General features: G+C 48.1%; 1 protein-coding gene across 4 annotated transcripts; it reads left to right on the forward strand.

Moving 5' to 3' along the window:
* The first annotated feature begins 2,473 nt into the window (after positions 1–2,473).
* LOC123044528 (protein STRUBBELIG-RECEPTOR FAMILY 3) lies at positions 2,474–8,522 on the forward strand. Of its 4 annotated transcripts, none has more exons than XM_044467285.1 (19): positions 2,474–2,927; positions 3,202–3,420; positions 3,642–3,771; positions 3,870–3,941; positions 4,040–4,105; positions 4,189–4,260; positions 4,363–4,434; positions 4,534–4,605; positions 4,681–4,746; positions 4,858–4,923; positions 5,133–5,551; positions 5,666–5,725; positions 5,898–5,957; positions 6,035–6,345; positions 6,448–6,716; positions 6,806–6,926; positions 7,583–7,722; positions 7,839–7,995; positions 8,081–8,522. In XM_044467285.1, the coding sequence occupies exons 2-19, from the start codon at positions 3,276–3,278 to the stop codon at positions 8,165–8,167; spliced, it is 2,385 nt and encodes a 794-aa protein (XP_044323220.1). In that variant the 5' UTR covers positions 2,474–2,927; positions 3,202–3,275; the 3' UTR covers positions 8,168–8,522. The 4 variants fall into 4 exon arrangements, with proteins under 4 accessions (XP_044323220.1, XP_044323219.1, XP_044323222.1 ...); XM_044467284.1 differs by having other exon boundaries at positions 3,240–3,420; XM_044467287.1 differs by having other exon boundaries at positions 2,475–2,927; positions 3,240–3,420; positions 5,669–5,725.
* Positions 8,523–20,663: the final 12,141 nt, after the last annotated feature.

Here is a 20,663-nt window from a genome sequence, read left to right on the forward strand (position 1 = left end):
CTAGTAAAACTAACGGGTTGAGTTACACAATGGCATTACACAATATCTCAATAGTATCTCAGGGTAACTGAAAACGTTTGTTAACAACAATCTCTACCACCGGGAGTTGAAAGTTTTATCGTCCAAAGATCTATATTAATCACAAATTTTCACCATGTTTTTTTATGAAGGGTGGATTTTATTTGCTTAAAACGAACCATCAAAAAGATATATAACACAATTAGTACACACCCGATCTCTACATAGTTATGATGCATGCAACCAACACCAGCTCATACACACACGAAAACACGCCAGCTACTAGGAGAGTCATATAAGACCAAAAACTATGCGTAGGACCAATTCACAATGTGAATCAATGTTAGCAAAATTCCTTGAACATAGCCAACTTGGTGTGTACTTTCACGTCATTTCGGCACTACGGTGAGTTAAGATGATTTTGTTCGTATAATGTGATCTTGCTTATTATATACTCCCTCCGTTCCATAATGTAAGACGTCTTACATTATGGGACGTATGGAGTATGTTGTTTGTTAAACATCTTTTTACTTTCATTGCAATATTTTCATGGACTGTTTATAAATATGTAAGCATCACACAATTGCGAACACACCTTTAGGTAACATAATGGTATCGACCCTAGTATTATAAATCTTGTGTGTAAAGTTTCTTTGTTGGATTTTGTATTCTTAATAACCCTTTCTAGCGCATTAATACACTCTACACCTTCGTGGTTGTATTGTACTTCAAGTAGAAGAAGATCTCATTCATCTAAGATCTGCCAAGTTAAAAGGGTACGACATCCCTCGTGCAACTGTAAAAGCGATAAGTGTGATCCATATCACATGTTAGAAAATACTAATTTTTAACATTTTTTTCAAGCAACATATAAAATTCTACTTTTTCATTAAGTCAAAGAGAACTGACCAACTTGCAAAGAAAGTCGCCCAGTCGAGATGACGACTCTATCATGCAAGCGATAAAAGATGACACCCTACAACACGATGGCAGTTCCCGAACCCTCGCTCCGGCTTCCGAATCTCCGTGACGAATAGCCATGAGGCGACACACTACTCGACTCTACCAATGATGTGGGATAACCGACACCCCAACAACATAACAACGATTTTCAAAACCATCACTCCAACTTCCGCACCAACCCGAAGAACACACCCTAGGTGAGCCCAAGGCTCTGCTGCCCAGGCGAGTAAAGTCGGCACCATTCATCAACATGAAGATGATTTTTGGAGCTGCCACTCCGACTGGCACATTGGTCATGGGACCGTGCACGATGCACCTACCTAGGCGTTGGTGAAGCCATAAGGCAACATAAGCCATTGCCCAATGGTGAAAAGACCGAGCCTCCAAGGCAACACCCCTAGCGGGAAGCGACGAGTATGCCACTAACATTGCCCCGACCGAAGCCGAAAACTTTAGTTTTCACCCGGATAAACCGAGACTCAATGACAAAAGCGGTGAAGGGGCACCAGGATAACACCTCCATCGTGTGTGTGTGTGTGGGGGGGGGGGGGGCTCTTCATCACCTACATCGACCTAGGTGTGCTAGCCTTTCACGAGAGCTCACCACGTCCATCATCGCGACAACCTACCCAAAGAACCGTCACCACCCGAGCCGCAACAACGTCATATGACGCATCTCGCCGCCAATGTCATCCAACACCCGCACCCAACAAGCAAACCAAGCATCACGCGACACTTTGGGCATGTTTGGGTTGCAGCCTAAGGCTGCCATGCCTAAGCTTAGTCATGCCACAATATCTGAGGCATATGTTTGGTTCATTGTCATACTTGTGGCTTGCCACACTTTTCTAGCTACATGGTCCACATGTTATAGACTCATTTTTGTTGCCAAATCTTATCACACTTGTGGTGGCCATTTTGTTAGCCGCACCTTTTGTGGCACCCACACTTTGCCTAAGCTTAATTGTGGCATGAACCAAACAAAGCCCTTTGCGCGCCGGTATGAACATGCAACACCCTGGATGCCAGATCGGCGCAAGGATGAATGATCAGACAACTCCAAGCCCCACCAAAATATGGCCATGTTTGAAAAAGAAGAAGACAAGTTCATATACACCAAGGTCCCAAAAATTTTCCCTCAAAAAAAAAAAGGTCCCAAAAATTGGCTTTACGTGACATGGAAATCACCAGCACTTCATATCCACACATACGTAGTCGTAGAGCACAGCATTTCCTATGTTATCAACGACCCTGTGCAAAAGGAGCACCGGATGCCATGCCTAATTAAAGATCGAGCCACAGCCCTACCTTTTGCCTCTGGTTCCCTCGACTCCTCGAGCCATTCCTCCCCATTTCATTAGCACCCAATCAAAGTATTTATTTTTCTAAACCACCGTCACCATCGCCATCACTGCTCATTCCTAGTGCTGCCCACTGTACGGTACGGCTGGCAGCGCAAGATAAGTTCAAATAAACCACGCTGCTTTGCTGCGCCTCTTGTCCTCTTGCTCATTCCTCCCTCACTCACTCCCTGCCCCAGCTGCTGCTCTCGCCTCTCGCACAGTCACGGCACAGCGCACGCTCCCCGGCCTATCCGCCCGCCGCTTGCCGCCGACCGCCTCCAGTCCCCCAATCCCCTTTCTCCGCGGTGGATTTGTTGCAGCAGCGGCCAGCGGTAGATCTCTCCACATCGGCCCCGTCCCTGTCCTCTTTCTCCCCCCTCCCGTGCCCAGCCACTCCCGCCCCATCTTTCTTCCTCCCAGCGAAATCCTTAGCGGCCAAGGCTTCCGTTCCGAGCTCCAGCAGCAGTTTTAAACGCGCCCGCAGAAAGCGGGGGACGAGTCGCACTGCTCGCTGGTCGCACTGCTTGGTCGTGGCTCTCGGCTCCATAAAGCGGCAAAAGGCTCCAGGGGCCGGCCGGCCGTAGGTTCGGCGAGAATCTGCAGGTATCCGATGCATCCTCGCTTCCTTTCTCGTCCTCGGCGCTTTTACTTTTGGCCTCCGCGCTCTGTTTCTTGGGAAAATAGATTTCTTTCGGGGGACAGGGGCGCGGGCGGGTTTCTTGCGGGATTTCGGCCCGTTTTTCCGTTACGAAACAAGAATAAAATCGCTCATCGGCATTGCGTGACTTCCTTGTGCGTTTTTGTTGCTTCCTTTTATCTCCCAGTCTAGAAAGAAAACTCATGCATATCCATCGTTCATCTGGCCGTCCGCTTACAGATTGAAGGCCGCATCTGTGGTGGAAATTTTGTTTTCAGGTCAGGTGATGCCCGCGGCTGAGGATTGATTTGTCCATGGATGCGCGTGCGGCGATGAGCAAGCCCCTACGCTCGGTGCGCGTGGCGCCGCCGCCCCTGGCTGCTCGCGCCGCCGTTCTGCTGCTGCTGCTGCTGCTCTCGGCGCTGCCGCTCTCGCTGACCTACACTTACGAGCAAGACGGTATAAAATACTACTCCAGAATCCTTCTTGGTCCAGTAGTTGGTCATCCAGGGGTTCCAGATTATTATTTTTTGTTCTCCTGACCGTGCTGTCTTGTACTGCGTAGATTATATTTATGATGATGCGTGGGATAATGCAAATATTATTACTGTATTATTCTTATGATCTTATGTAGTACTAGTACCTTATGCTGTGTTCTTTTATTTATTTGTTTTTAATAGTGTTCGCGATAAATGGCCTGTACACGGCGCTTGGATCCCCGTCTTTGCCTGGTTGGGTTACCAATGGCGGCGACCCCTGCGTCGAAAACTGGCAGGGCGTTGGATGTGCGGCATCGAATATCACCGCCATGTATGTGATTAGTGGTGCCGTGTTGTTGCTTGATTTTCTCTGTGGCTGAGCTCTTTATTTGGTTATCTGAACGATGTTTTTTTCTTTTTCTTGGGTAGAACTCTCAATGGTATAAGTTTGGGTGGACAGCTGGGTAATACACTGGCGAATTTCACATCGATAATCACCTTGTAAGTTGATCGCGTGTGGAGTTTGGGTTGCGCTTTATTTGGTCCTAAATTGACACTATGCTACTGAGTCGTTGTATAACACTTCTTGGTTTATGCAGAGAACTTAGCAACAACAATATTGGTGGAACCATACCTGATAATCTACCGGTCACAATTCAGCGCTTGTATGTCCATTCGAGCATTCTGTTGCTCTTCTGCTCCACTTGCGTAGCTGTTTCTTTACTAATCCTTCTCCTGTCAATCATAGTTTCCTCTCAGGAAACCAGCTAAGTGGGAGCCTTCCAAGTACATTGTCGACGCTTACACTTTTGACAGACATGTAAGTATACTATTACCAATGCATGACCACCAGCTCTCAGAAAGTTAAAACTTCCCGGTTAATTTCTCAAACTGTCCCTCTTTGTCTTCTTTTGCTTTGTAGGTCCCTCAGCAGCAATCGTTTGTCTGGGGACATACCAGATGTATTTTCAGCACTCACTGGACTTATAAATTTGTAAGAGCGCGTTGACTTCTCTAATGGTTCACATGCTAGCATTAGTTGTTGTTCGATGTTTCATAACAATGACAATCATCAATCAACCTTCTTTATCAGAGATTTTTCTTCCAACAACTTGACTGGCCCATTACCGCCTTCGATGGGAAACTTAAAAGCATTGACTACCCTGTGAGTATCTATGCCTAGTTCATTGATAAAAAGCGCTAGTATCAAACTACTTAAGAAAATCTGCTATCGGCGCAGGCATATTCAAGACAATCAAATATCTGGGACCCTGAATGTCCTGCAAGATCTCCCTCTCAAAGATTTGTATGACAACTCATTTTTTTATTTTGGAACGTTCCAAAAGAATGAAATAATTGCTATTTCATTCTTTTGTAGATTACTCCCTCTCTCTGATAACTCTTTTGCATTCGACAGGAATATACAGAATAATCTTTTCTCTGGTCCTGTGCCTCCGAAGTTATTCAATGTCCCAAACTTTCAGTAAGACACTCCTCCTTTATCGAGATATTTTTCTTGATTATTTGTGTTTGTATGCCTCTAGTTGGAACATTAGAGACATGTTTAAAGACAAGCCTTTCTATCCTTTTCTCTTCTTCTAGGATGTCCTTCTATCCTTTATTCGTACTAACAATTTAACAACTTCATGAGTAACTTGTGTTTATGCTGACAAAATTTGCTCTCCTACGCAGGAGGGATGGCAACCCATTTAATACTAGCATAGCTCCATCTCCACTGCCAGCTGCACCAGCACCATCTCCATCACTATCACCTTCAATAGGACATGTCCCCTCAAAAGAACCTACAAAGTCGCCTGATGTGCCAAATGGAAATTCTCCAGCATCAGGAAACCATACTATTTGGACAGTCAAATTTGTTGGATACATTCTTGTTGGGGTGGTATCAGCAGTGGTTATTGTGTTAATGGTAATGTTTTGTGTATCCAAGCACAAAGATAGGAAGTCAAAGAAGGAAATTAGGAAGTCAAAGAAAGATGTGTATCCAAAAAACAAGATAGGAAGGGAGCCTCAGAGGCTTGGAGAGGCTAAAATCAAGGAAGTCCCGGAAATGAAGGAACATTTGGTAAAACCTATGAATACTGTAGAGAAAGGTCCTAATTCTGCTCTCTTATCAAGCAAAAGAATTCTTGTAAATGTCTTACTACGCCCCCCCCCCCCCCCCCTTTCCCCCCAAGTCCCCAACTGACATGTGAATTATTTGGCAGCAGCTTCAAATGTGGTTTCTAATTCAAGTGAGGAGCTGAAAGTCAATGCATCAATGAAAGGTGAGTTGCAGCAACTTTAGTAAATGGCTATATGTGTTGTAATTTACTGCTTTGCAAATCTGAGTGTATGAAACACTTGAAACAAAACACTGGCATGGCTGAATGGTAGCTAGCCAGTCCTCGGCTCCTCGCGTCTAGATTGACTCTGACATTTGAAGGTTGTATGTAACAGCTCCTAATGTTGCTTATAACGCAAAGGAAAGGGAGGCTACATTATATTCGCCGATGAGAGGTAAAAGAGAACTGAATAAAACACTGTACATTACAGATTTTGGTATATGAAGGTTAACCAAAATGCTGACATGGCAGCTGTTGCTGGGGTGATCACGAAGAAACAAAAGGAGCATGTTATAGATATGGGAAAATCTGATGATTTTGTGGAAGAACCACTGCGTCTTCCGCAGTCTGTTGCGCCGCGTACTGAAAAAGTCACTGTCAGTCCCAGTGTTCGTACTAAAAAGGGGAGAGTACCTTCACTCGGGAAGATAGATCTTAGAACTACTGTCAAGTCCTTCTCTGTTGCATCCCTTCAACAATATACCAACAGTTTCAGTGAAGAAAATTTGATAAGAGATAGTAGGTTTGGTAAAGTATATCTGGCGGAACTTCCTGATGGAGAGGTACACACTTTAAAAAAAACATTCAGACAGTTAATATAGTAAGATTGCGTATTGGTGATGGCATTATTAGTTCTACACTTACAATATTGACTCGGTTTGCAGATTTTAGAAGTTTTGAAGATTGACATTGATAACTCAAGAGTACCAGTTGATGTCTTTCTAGAACTAGTTGTGAACATTTCAGAACTAAGTCATCCTAATATACTTGCGCTAGTGGGATACTGTGCGGAGTTTGAGCAGCGGCTACTTGTCTACGAGCATTGTAGTAAGATGACTCTACATGATGAACTCCATTATGTTGATGAACCCAGCAACGCATTGTCATGGAATGCCCGTCTCCAAGTAGCTGTGGAAGCAGCAAAGGCATTACAGTAAGCAGAAATAATTGCAGTAAATTTTCTGATTCGTGTTTTGTTTTTAAATATGACTCTGAAAATGATATTTATATGTTGATTTACAGATATCTTCATGATGGCCGTCAACCACCGCTTGTACATCAAAATTTTGAACCATCTGTCGTTCTCCTTAATAGCACTTTGGCAGTCCAAATTTCCGAGTGTGGACTTGCATCGCTGTCTCAGGTAAACAATGATGAAAATATTTTAGCATTGCATTTTGCAGAACTCTTGAGGTTGTCGCGGAACTTCAGATACTATGAATCACCATTATATGCTACAGCAATATCTCTAGAAGGCTGACATTAGTTATGGAGAGAAAGGTCTAGAGAGTCTCCTGCTGATTTCCAATGAAGAAAAGAAGCATGTCACATTTCAAATTACTTGGGGTATTAATCATGGCATGGGCTGGATATATAGTGTTCTAGAATTACACATTTTTGCTGTTTGCAAAACCTAAATGCACTACATATATGTTCACTAATTTAGGTTGTCTAGGCATATACTCCCTCCGTCCCATAATATAAGAACGTTTTTGACACTAGTGTAGTGTTAGAAACATTCTTATATTTTGGGACAGAGGGAGTATACATAGCTATGCATGTGTAAATCATGATTTGGTGCCTCTGATGTGTTATTCGTGCTTTTACATCCTTTGGTTGCTGTTCTTCTGGCTAGTCTAAGGATTCTCTGCGAAATTTAGGATTTGGAAGAGTATTAATTGGCAAACATTCTCGTCATATAGCAACCATGGCAACCAAAGAATTTGTGATAGATGAGAAAAAAGAGCTTGGTTTTATTATTTTACTCACTCATAAATCTTGTACTCTTTTGGGTGTCAGTTATCTGGCAGTTTGCATGCCTTGTTCCATTATGAAGCCCCAGAAGTGCATGAATCCAGATCATTCAGTGATCGAAGTGACGTTTACAGCTTTGGCGTCGTTATGTTGGAACTTCTAACAGGACGTGAACCTTACGACAGGTAAGCAATCCCCATGCCAGTTACTTTTCACACTCATCAAGCATGCTTGTTTTGCTTGCAGATGACTTCCCATGAATTTGAACTTAATATTTTTTCCCCATGAAATGGAATTGCAGTTCCCGTCCACGTGCTGAGCAACATCTGGTGCGATGGGCCTCTACTCAACTTTATGATATTGATGCCATATCAAAGATGGTAGATCCTTTGATTAGAGGACAATGTTCTGAAAAGGCTTTGTCGCGTTTTGCTGATGTCATTGGCAGCTGTATTCAGGTAATATATGTGTGATCTGTTGTATCCTGATATCATTGTTTACACTAAGGCGAGCTGTATGACTGACTTGAAACTTCTTGCGCAGCCTGAGCCAGAATTCAGGCCACCAATGTCCGAAGTTGTCCAAGCCCTAACTCGTATGGTCAGCGACGCGACAAAGGCTTCCATGTAAGTGGCTTCCTGAGACGAGGAAGAATGTCGAAGCCTGTCACAGAAAATTCAAGTAGGCCTGATGAGCGTGCCGTTAGGAGAGCTTCTTGACAGATTCATGGTTCCAGTGATATTTGCTTACTTGCAAAGATGTCTTTGATCGGCGGTGATGCAGTAGTAGGATGGTTCAGTTCAACTGGTGAATTTATCGGCTGGTGAAGTGCAGAGGTCTGCATTTCATTTTCCTGTAGAAGCTGTTTGTCCCTTGTAGGCCCTTAGACTAGCCAACAATGTGTCTCTGGTCGATTCATGCTTGTGAAACTTGTACCTATCTGATTGCCAGTTTGCCATGTTATTTAACCGGTGAGTTTATGGGCTGGTGATGTGCAGAGGTCTGCATTTCATTTTCCTGTAGAAGCTGTTTGTCCTTGATAGGCCGTTAGAGCAACTCCAACACGCTGACCCATTTTGTTTGCGCGTGTCCGTTTGGATCGCCGTGGATAGAAAAGTCAACCCAATGCGCTGGCCCAAATTGACATGCTCCCACCTTTTGTCTGGCTGCCGACCCATTCCCGGCCCAACTGGGCCTGATAGCGTCGGTGCGGACATGAAGCGGACGCGTGCGATGCCCGTCTACTCCTCTCCTTGGCCCGCTAGTGGGCGGCGGATTGGCCACCCTCAACCCTGCCCTGTTGCTGTCGTCGCCCAGTTTCGGTGTCTCTGCCAGTGGTCCATGCCTCCACACCTTCCATGCCGTCACCACCCACGTCGCCGCACCGCCTGGCCACCGCAGTCCCCCCTCTCCGACATCGGCGCGAGCATTAAGTCGTCCCCTGCGGCCATGACCAACTCCTTTGTCCGACATCACCCCCGCTGACGCTGTCACGCTCGTCGGACGCCGCCAGGCCAGCCACTGGTCCAGGTGAGGCACGTCTCTCTTCGCCGGCCAACTTCTTCGTCGACGCCCGCAAGCTGTTCGACAGTTTGCCTCAAGGTACAAATGGACTCCGTCGACGAGTTCTTTTTTCACAATTTCCTGTGCGACATTGACGATTCCTCATCCGATGATGAGGAGATGCTAGTTGTTGTGTTGGTCCATGACCATCTTAATAGGCCGCGGCCGTTGTTCCGGGGCTCGATCCCGGGACACGTTACGACGTTGAATCGCAACCGAGAGAGCGGCCATTTGCTTCTATGGAAGGACTACTTTAACACAACCAACCCGCTGTTCAAACATCAGAAATTCCAGCAGCGTTTCCGTATGGCTAGGCATGTTTTCAACCGTATTAGAGAGGGGTGGTCGAATACGATAATTATGTCGAGTGCAAAGTGGATGCCTTTGTAAAGATTGGCTTCTCATCTTATCAGAAATGCATTGCAGCCATCTGGATGCTTGCATATGCAGTGCCCGACGATCTCATTGATGAGTACATTCGTATGAGCGAGTCTATGTTCCTAGAGTCCATGTACATGTTCTACAAGGTTGTGATTGTTGTGTTTGGCCCTGAGTATTTGAGACAGTCGACTGTTGCAGATATAGCCGCTTGTTGGCGATGAATGTCAGCAGAGGCCTCCCAGGGATGCTGGGTAGCATGGACTGCATGCACTGGGAGTGGAAGAACTGCCCTTCTGCTTGGCAAGGGCAGTATAAGGGCCATGTCAGGGCTTGCACTGTCATACTTGAGGCCGTGGCCTCACAAGATCTTTGGATTTGGCACTCTTTATTCGGCATGACCGGGTCACACAATGATATCAACGTACTTCAACGCTCGCCGGTGTTTACAAGGCTTGCCGAAGGCAACAACCCACCGGTGAATGTTAACATCAATGGCCACAACTACGACAAAGGATACTACCTAGGTGACGGTATCTATCCTAAGTGGACCATTATCTGAAGACAATCCCCAACCCTGTCGGAGAGAAAAGGAAAAGGTTTGCCCAAGAGCAAGAAAGTGCTAGGAAGGATGTCGAGCGTGCCTTTGGTGTTCTGCAATCTCGATGGGGCATCATTCTGTATCCTGCTAGAACTTGAAGCACCAAGAAGTTGTGGGAGGTGATGACTGCTTGTGTGATCATGCACAATATGATCGTAGAGGATAAGCGTCCGGAACGTATTTACGATCAAGGGTTTCAGTGTCAGGGTGAGAATGTTGTGCCTAAGCATGGAGGAGGAGCGACAACGTTTGCACAGTTCATTCAATTTCATCATGAAAATGCGTGATTGAGAAACTCACTTATAACTATAAAATAATTTGGTTGAGCATATGTGGGCGCATGTTGGCAATCAATAGATGTATCTTTTAAAAAAATGTATTTGAGATAATTTAATTTTTATTCGGCTTGTAAACTATGCTATATTTATTTGGTTATAAAACTATGCTATTTTTGTTTGGTTGTGAAACTATGCAAATATATGTGTATATTTGTTAAAAAATGACGACAAACCGGCCACGCAGACGAATATGGGTCGGCCCATTGGACACACCATCGACCTAAATTATAAACAGGACGGACGCCAAGCGGGGCGACCGGCTAAACGGATAAAATCGCCGTCCGTTTGGGGTCAGCGCATTGGAGTTGCTCTTAGACTAGCCAACAATGTGTCTCCGGTCGATTCATGCTTGTGAAACTTGTACCTATCTGATTGCCAGTTGACCATGTTATTTAGTCTTTAGTGTTCACATCTTTGGAGCCTAGTTCTAGATGGTTCTCCGGATCATTTGTGGGGCCTCTTTGATTCGCAGGATTTCGAAAACATAGAAATAAAAAAAAGTGATTTTGAAAACACACGAATACGAAAAATATAGGAGTGGAGTGACATACCTACTTGAATCTTATTGGATTAGTAAGGAGTGTTTGATGATGCCACGTGAAAAAGAAATTTTTAAAAGCAGTTAGAGTGGATGTTAGTTTTTCTATAAAATGTACTCTCTCCGTACTATAATATAGCGTTTTTTTACTCTAGCATAAAAGATTATGTAGGAAAAAGATACTATAAGATATAATCATAGGAATCAAAGACCAACAAAGAATTTTTTTAAGGATTCAATCCTTCAAAATTCCTATAGAATTCCTTTGAATCAAAGGTTTTTTGTTGTGGGAAAAAAACTTGGTACTGTTATATCTATCAGATACTTGATGACTCATCAAAACTTTTTAGTCATGTGTGAGATGCACTGGAGCGTTGTGTTTTATGGCTCATGTGAGAAATTAAGCCGGACCAGGCTCATCTCTGCTAAGGGCTCCGCTTCTTCCTCCTCCTTCAAGAAAGAAAATTAGGGTTCGTGTTTCTCGTCGGCGCCAGCGCAGGTCCGCCTTGTCTCCGGTGGCCCTGGGGCCATGGAGGCGCGGTGGATCCTGGCAAAGGCCGGCGAAAGGGCTTCGTTTTTTTTTTCAATCTTGTTAGGGTTTGTGTCCTACTCAGAAAGGCGAGACGGCGGCGGCTCATTGAAGATGGAATAAAGGTCTCTCTGCCTAGCCCCCGTTCCGGCGGTTCGTCTAGCATCGTTGATGGGCGTGTGGAGGTGTGTCTTCGACAGATCTATCTTTGGTGGATTTGCTAGAATCTCGTCGTTGTTCGTCTACGTTCGTGTATCTTCGGTTTGGATCCTTCCGATCTACGTTATTTTCCATCGACGGCGGTTGCTGTTCTGGGATGCTGGTCCTATGGGGGCTTAGCACGACGACTTCCCGACTGTCTACTACAATAAGTTGTGGCCGGCTCCGGCGATGGAGGGGCGATGACGGCGGCGTGCCTTCGGCTCGCTTCGGTGCTGGTAGTCATCGCTAGGTGGTCTACGAATCTGAATGTAATTTTTATTTCTGGTATTCGTTGTACTATCATGATTAAAGATGAATAGATCAAAGTTTTTCGAAAAAAAAGGGCTCATCTCTGCTAGTTTGTGCGCTGTCTATGCACAATTAGCGTGATGTTTTGCCAGTCAGCGTCGAACGCGCTGTATGTCCGAACCCATTTTGTATCTCAGCATATTTACAAATTTTGGATTTTCATCTTCCTATGGCTGTACTTTAGTTGTAGTACTGGAATGTGCAACTTTTAGGTGACCGCAACTTGAAAGAGTTTTAGGCGACCGAGACCGTGATGAGTGCCCTTCCGCGCATTGTATTTCGTTCTGCAAAATGGCAATCAAAATGTCAACTAGAAATGGAGCTCTAAATAAATCCTTTGGCAAAAGCTGGAAAATTGAAAAAAAAAGAGTGATCTTGCTAAAGGAAAAGAAAAGGTAGTAGTAGCTCTGCAATTTCTACTCTAAAATTTAGAATTCATCATCGGCTCTATTTGTCGACGTTCTGGGAACGGGGCTTCCCAGACTTGCCTGTCTGCGGCCTGCGGCGTAGCTCAATAGTGGTCCAGTACGGCCCGTATCTATCAACCCAAGTTCAAGACCCTCGCGAGGGGCCAAGTCTCGCGGGGCGGACTGCGCAAGGCTTCCACAGGGGCGGCCTCACCAGGCAGGCTTGCGAGGAGGCGGAAAGATCAAGGCAAGGAGTACCTCGCGAGGTGCTCATGACGCAAGCCATGACGATCAGAACCAGGCGGGCGCCAGCCCGCGCAGTGTCCACGTTTCCTTTTTGGTGCAAAGGGGGCAAGCGTAGGCCCGGAGTACCAAGACATCAAGCAAATGTTTTCATATCGGTGCAACGAGACCAAAACAAGCAGAGCGGCAGGATGGAGGTCACCATGGAGCCCAAGACGGCGTCATCACCAGTTCCTTTGGCAGTCAAAGACCACCTTTAGTCAGGATAGCTTGTACTAGTTGTCCCCTTTCAAATGGTCGTTGTTGGCTTCCTTCCCGCTCGATATTTGGGAAGAGGACCAAGGCCTCTCTCTCTATATAGGGCTAGACACCACAGTAGAGGGGAGATGTTCATCCGCATACCACCACCACAAGAACACCCCTCGCGATGCTGTTCTTCCTCTGTATTGTTCATCATCAGCCCCAGAGGCAATCCACCACACCACACACATGAGTAGGGTATTACACCACAACGGTGTCCCGAACCTGTATAAATCTCGTGTCCCTTGCGTTGTTCATTGTGCTAGCTTAGAATCGCGGCGAGGTATTGGGGCGCGAATCGGTAGGGAGAAGATCTTCGTGCGCACCCCAGAGTTCGAACCTTAAGGGTTTTGCCGGAAACCGATATCCAACATTTGGCGCGCCAGGTAGGGGTGCGCCAGAGCTCTCCCTTCCGTCGGCTCGCTCTCCACCAACACCGCGCTTCGCCCTCATGGCGGACAACGCGCCACCGGCTCCGGCGGCCGACACCGGCGCTGGGGCCAGGGGCTACGAGCCTTGGCCCCCGCCTTGCGTCAGGTGCAGTGACCGTACAAGTTCAAGCCAGAGATGCCGCCGCGCTACAATGGCGTGGCGGACCCGCTAGCTTTCCTGCTGGTGTATGAAGAGGCCGTCCTCAAGGCCGGAGGCGACGACAAGGTCATGACCAACTGGTTTCCCATGGCCCTCACATGTGTCCCGCGTGTTTGGCTGCTCCACCTGTCGACATCTTCTGTGGCCTCTTGGGAGGAGCTGCGCAACCTCTTCTCACCCACTACGCTGCACCGGCGCCTCCAGACGTCGCAGCTCTCCTGGGCGGCTCGCAGGCGCCACCCTCTGGCCGCCACGTCAAGCCGTTCGTTCGCCAGATCGGCGTCGCCCTCACGCGGCAGGGAGCTCCTCCAGGTTGCGCGGCATCCAAGGCCGACCTGACCTTCAACTCGGACAATCACCCCGTCAACACCGCCTGCTCGGGTGCGCTTCCAATGCTTTGCACGCCCACCATCTGCCAGGTGGCCATCACCAGGACCCTCATCAACGGCAGCGCCGGCCTCAACGTGCTCTCGGTGGAGGCCTTCAGCCTCCTCCATGTACCGCTGGAACGACTCTAGCCCAGCAAGCCCTTCTCGGGCGTCGGAGGTGGTTCCTCCGCCTCCCTGGGGCAGATCCGCTTCCTTGTGACCTTCGGCACTCACGACAACTTCCGCACGGAGCTGGTCAACTTCGACATCACCCACATCGGCTTCCCGTACAACGCCATCCTCGGCTACCCCGCCTTGGACCAGTTCATGGCAGCGACCCATCCGACCTACAACCTCATAAAGATCCCCGGGAGCAGCGGCGTCCTCACCGTAGCTGGAGATACCAAAGATGCTCTGCTGGCACTCAAGCTCGCCCTCAAGACAGCCGCAGCAGTGCAGCCTGCCGGCACCGACACCTCCAAGGCCAAGGGGGCTGCGCCAACCAAGAAGAAGCAGCTGTTCACCCAGGACAAGGCGGAGACCAAGCATGTACCAGTTGATGAGGATGGATCCTCCGGGGCCACCTTCACCATAGGTGCCAATCTCGACCCCGACCAGGAGGAGGCACTGGTGAAATTATTGCGCTCGAGCAAGGAGGTGTTCGCGTGGGAACCCAAGCAGCTAGCAGGGGTCCCAAGGCAGGTGATTGAGCATCACCTAAATGTGTGCCCTAATGTACGCCCCGTGAAGCAGAAAGCAAGGCGGCAGTCCACCGATAAGCAGGCCTTCATCGTCCAAGAAACCCGCAAGCTGGAGGCGGCAGGTGTTATTCGCGAGGTTCGCTACCCCTAATGGTTGGCAAACCCTGTTGTTGTGCCAAAAAGGGAGGAAAGGAGTGCATGTGCATCGACTTCACCAACCTCAACAAGGCCTGCCCTCAAGATCCGTTTCCACTCCCTCGCATCGACCAAATTGTCGACTCCGCCGCTGAGTGTGACCTGCTATGCTTCGTGGATGCATTCTTGGGCTATCATCAAATCAAGATGGCGATAGAAGACGTGGAGAAAATGGCCTTCCTGACCCCATGCGGGTTGTACTGCTACACCTGCATGCCGTTCGGGTTGCGCAATACGGGCGCAACCTTCTAGCGACTGATGCACATCGCCTTGGGCCGGCAGCTCGGGAAAAACGCCGAGGCTTACGTTGACGACATTGTGGTGAAGTCTCGGGGGGAGAAGACCTTGATCCAGGACCTGGAAGAAACCTTCGCGAGCCTCCGTGAAGTGGACCTGTGGCTCAACTCGGAGAAGTGCGTGTTTGGCGTTCCTTCTGGCAAGCTTCTGGGCTTCCTCGTGTCCCACAGAGGAATCGAGGCCAACCCAGAGAAGGTCAAGGCAATCGAAGACATGAGTCCGCCACAAACCCTCAGAGAAATGCAGAAGCTCGCTGGGCGCGTAACTGCGTTAGGACGCTTCATCTACAAGCTGGGGGAGCGCGCCTTGCCTTTCTTCAAGCTGATGAAGAAGAGGGGCCCGTTCGAATGGACACAGGAGGCCGACCAAGCGTTTCAGGAGCTCAAGAAGTACCTGACCAGCCCTCCTGTGATGGTGGCACCGCGCCCTCTCGAGCCCCTGGTGCTCTACCTCGCCGCCACGCCCTACTCCGCTAGTGCAACTCTGGTGGCGGCTCGGGAAGAACGCCAGATTAAGGCCGTGTCATGACCGGCCCCGGCCCCGGCCGCGGCAGCACAAGACCAAGAAGGCCTCGCAAAGACCACGGCCTCAGAAGATGGAGACCAGCCTCAATAGGAAGATGCCCCCAGGGCTGAAGGGGCCTCACCAGGCAACCAGGTGCTGGGGGCTCCGACGTCTCAGGAGGCGCCTAACCCTCCGGAGGGCACGAACCTCGTCAGCACACCCACCCTCGTCGAGCATCCGGTGTACTTCGTCAGCATGGTGCTGCGGGATGCAAGGGCACGATACCCCATGCCTCGGAAGCTCTTGCTTGCACTGCTGGTGGCCTCGCGTAAGTTGCGACATTACTTTCAAGGTCACCCCATCAAGGTTGTCTCGGCCTACCCATTGGAAAGTTATGCGGAGAATCCCACGTTCATCCCCATGTACACTCTGACTACTCTCCAAGCCCCAAGAGGACATATGACAAGACCTCAAACATACGCCTTTGGACACAAGGTGAATTCACTCCTTTTCGAACCGTCACTTTTCACATGTGAGACATGGCTATTACCTCATGCATGGACCTTGCCTATACTCAGGTACAACCGAGATGACCATGGAGAATCAAAGGACCAAGGCCAAGCATGGAAGAGGAGAAGGAAGAAGAGCGAGCTGCTACAGGCCCCGGACATCCGGCCCCAGCCCGGACATCTGGCCCGACACCGGAAATCCGGCGCCCATCACAGAACGCACCCGAAGCTAAACCTCGTCAGCCCGGACATCCATCCAGAGGCCCGGAAATCCGGCTCTTCCAGAGCCGCCGGACATCCGGACCCCGCCTGTCCAGAGAGCAACCGCAGGGCACCCAAGCCAGCCCGGACATCCGGCCTCCCAGCCCGAACATCCGGCCCGTCGCGAAGCCCCGGACATCCGGCCCCCAGCCCGGACATCCGGCACCTGCCTGTGCGCAGAGAACGGGCCAAGGGCCCATGTATCCCCCTCTCACTTACCCCTTCGTGGGGTAGCACTATATATACTCCCCCACCTCCTCCTAGTTAGGGTTAGCAAAGGATTAGCTCATTTGAGATAGAGCTTTGCTCATCCATACGGATCTCCTCCTCGTGAGAGACCGCGGCCTCTTTGGAGAAGATCCACCATGGATTCAAGACCCCTTTACGGGAAGATTCCTCGTGGATTCAAGACCTCCTCTCGGAGATGAGCTACCGCCACTTGTATCGTCCTTTGTTGGATTTGGACCGTGTATCTCTTTGTGTTCCTTGGATCTAGCACATGTGTGACCGTATTCGTGTTGGTTGAGTGTTTCTCTTGCTTTCCCCTGTGATTTCCCTCGTGATTCTTCCGCATGTTCTTTGTGTTCCTCGTAGGGATCCTCTCCAAACGTGAAAGATCGGCCCCTAGGGTTCCGCCCTACATCATCTTGGTATCATGAGCCATGTTTATCACGTATTTGGAGTCTCTCCCACCGCTTTTAGCCTTCTTTTGCTTGATTTCGTCCTAAATCCGAAAATCCTCACCAAAAAATAGCCCCAATTTTTTTTTGTGATTTGTTGGTTTGATGATGTTTTGTTGATTTTGATCCGTGGATTTGTTTGGTTTCAAGTGGATCTAGCTTTCCCCCAAGTTTCCCCACCTTCCATCCATGAAAACCATCAAATTTTGCCCTCGAAATCATCAATTTCCGCCCCCAATTCGAAAATTTCTGCCCCAAACAAGATCTGCAATCGTCGGGCCGGACATCCGGGCCTCAGGCCGGACATCCGGGCCCCAAGCCGGACATACGGGCCCTGGAGCACCAAATCCGCACGGTTCTGGACATACACCCCTGGAAATCCGGCCCCTACCCCCAGATATCCGGTCCCTGGGAAATCAGCCTCCCCGTGTTTCACCGTTTCGGCCATAACTAATTCATCCAAACCCCAATTTTGACGTTCTTTAGCTCGTTTTGAAGCTATTGACATCCCCCATCCCACAAAAATACTACCAAAACCATTTGACTCCATCAAATTTTTCAAAATTTGGCAAGTTTGCCTAGGCCTTCCACCATATCATCCGCATAGCCACCACCGACTTCCGCAACCTAACCCATTTTGCTTGCCATAGCATTAGTGGTTGCTTGAGTAGTGATTCGAGTCTCCTAAGGTGTTTCGGCTACTTAGGGACGATTGCTTCTTCATCAACCACCACCACCACTTCCGCATTGCCTAGTGCAAAACCACCACCGCTTTCCGCTACCACCATTTGACATTTGTCATTTGAGATTTTGAGTTCGCGGTTTTTCCGTTTCCTAGGGTGTTTCGGCTAACTAGGAACGGGTCGACATCGGCAACACCGCCTCTCATCATCACCAAGGACGGTAACCTCAATGACACCATTGTATATTATCCTTGCAATTGCATTGATAACCCCCTAACCCATTTTGCGTTACTTGCCTATCGAGACTATCCATTTGAGTATTGCCGGCAACATTACTTGTGCACATTAGTGATCATACTTCCCATAGCATACATACCATATCATATTGGTATCATCTTGGTATCATATCTTGTGTCACAAGTTTGTTCCCGCATATATACAATTGCTATCTTGGTTTGTGCATTGTGCAAAAGTGGCCATAAAAAAGAAGAATAAGCTTTTAAGCAAAGAAAAAGAGAGAGCAAAGAAGCTTGTAAGCAAGTGCCATAGCATCATACCACATTGCATATAAGATTGTCCTATCCGATCATCTTGAGAGAAACACCGGGAATCATACATACATAGCATACTTGGGATAGAAGTTTATCCATTTTGCATCTTATAGGTTGTGCACAAGTGTCGTATCCGCCTATTGAGCAATCATGCTAGCGTCTCTGTTGAGTTGTGCAACACAAGCGTTTTGCATGGATTCCACATTTTGTGCTCATTCCTTGGTTGCACGACCCCCATTTATCTATCCGTGTGTGTTTTTCCGCGTGCCACATATTGCTATTGGTCCATTTGTTTCACTTGCGAATTTGTGAATCTCTTTCAACATTATTGACTCTTGCTAACATTTTGCATTAAATTTTTGTGCCACTATCCTCACCGAGCTCCACCATAAGCTTTACTTGTGTAGGTGTGAGAACCGACAAGAATTGGTACCAATTGTGCTATTTCCTTGTTACACATTTGAGTGATCATTGATCCATCTTCAACATTGGTCAAGGTACATTTGGTATAGTTCTTCTCTTTCTCCCACTCATATTTGCTCGAGTCTTGTGATGGATAGGCAAGGCATTTCCTCTACAATCTACGACAACAACGACGGCGTGAACAACTACATCTCCAAAGCGTCCATCTTCGATCTACAACGACAAATGCAAGGCGCACAATCACGATTGCGAGAGCGCATCGAGAACATCTCTATCGACATTCGTCACTCCGAAGCAAGGAAAAGTGACTACATCGACAAGAAGCTTTCCGCACATAAAGAGGAGCAAGATGCAAGGATGGAGGAGATTAGAGCCTTGATCAAGTCTTCCCTTCGTCATCTTCAAGGCGGCGACGTTCAAGCCACAAGTCTTCGGAGCGCGAACACGATGCAAGCGCAATTCGTCCACGTCCACATCTTCGTGATGACCACCGTCACAATCGTGATCAACATCATCATGAAGGGCAAGTCACCTCCAAGCAACATGTGCACGACGACGACGAACGACATCTACTACGCGCTCAAGCACGACAACAACATCATCATCATGAAGATGCTCCACAAGAGCAAATGCACAAGTCCCAACAAGCCCTACTTCACGCCAAGTCGACGCTTCATGAACAAAAGAGAAGACCGCGAGACGAGCACCACCAAGACGGAGCTGGCGACCACCACCACTTCGACATCTTCGCCAAGTTCTATCAAGGCATCTTCGCCTTTGGACGTATGACATCTTCGCCTACTTCCCACGAGTACGCCTACAACGACTTCATCAAGTGCAAGGAGACCACCTACAAGCGAGGGCGACACTTCCATCTTTGGAAGCCCCTCAAGGAAGATGGCCGAGCATGGGAAACTCCCTTCGGTCATGGAGACGAGCTACGAGGTGCCACATCATATGGGCCTCCAACACCAAGATGGTGACAAGAAGGTCGAGCAAGGGCCATCCCCTTCGACCACGGCGACAAGCGGGAACCTCTTAAACAACATGAAGATGGCGCCCATATTGGACTCATACTCCGAGTCAAGCTATGCGACCGTGCATGGAGACATTTGCACCTACATCTCTCCGACACCCACATATGTCGAGATGCCCCAAGTGCCATGTGAGGAGAGCCACTACCCCATGAGTGACATGAGTGACTCCACCATACGTGACATTGAGAGCATTTACTATGAGAGGATGAGTGTGACCACCACTAGCCCCACACAAGAGAGCATGCCACACATCCTATGTGAGGTTGAGCGCCATTTGAGTGACTCCACCAACCATATGAGTGAGAGCATCTTTGAGGGAGTGAGTGAGCCACAATACTTAGAGAGTGAGGTAGTTGAGAGGGCACGTGAGGCCACTATGATTTCTAACGACTTAACCTCTACTCCTAGTGTGTTTTCTTCTTTGGTGCTAGGTCTCCTACATGACGACATGCCTATCCTCGACGAGTCCATCCCTCCAATGGGAAAATCGATGGCCATGGTGGACGATGATGCACCCCCACATGGTTCCATCAAGATGAATATGACAACGAGTGGATCTTCAACACCTCACCTACAACACATGAGCGATGCTCCAAAGGTAACATAGGTGATGGTGCTCCTCTTGTCCCACTAGTGGACTCTCTTGACATTGATTACTCCCATGATGTTGACCCACCTATTCCCATGCTTCATGCTAGTGAGACTTCTTCATGCCTTGACTTACCTATTTATGATGAATATGATGATGAGCATGTTGAGTTGCCTAGTTGTGATGCTATGTGTCATAGGATATCATGTGAAAATTCTATTGGTCACTTCATGTTTGAAAACCCATTGAACTTGTCATATGCTATGAGTGAGATTTCCCATATTACATCATTTCAATCTCAACATAGTAACTATGCATGCCCCATTAAAA

This window comes from Triticum aestivum, chromosome 2B (genome assembly GCF_018294505.1).
Source record: "Triticum aestivum cultivar Chinese Spring chromosome 2B, IWGSC CS RefSeq v2.1, whole genome shotgun sequence".
NCBI lineage: Eukaryota > Viridiplantae > Streptophyta > Magnoliopsida > Poales > Poaceae > Triticum > Triticum aestivum.

Coding starts and splice junctions, on each gene's coding strand:
- LOC123044528 (XM_044467285.1), top strand. CDS start 3,276: ATGGATGCGCGTGCGGCGATGAGCAAGCCCCTACGCTCGGTGCGCGTG. Junction 4,106..4,188: donor CCGGTCACAATTCAGCGCTT/GTATGTCCATTC, acceptor TGTCAATCATAG/TTTCCTCTCAGGAAACCAGC. Junction 4,261..4,362: donor CTTACACTTTTGACAGACAT/GTAAGTATACTA, acceptor TTTGCTTTGTAG/GTCCCTCAGCAGCAATCGTT.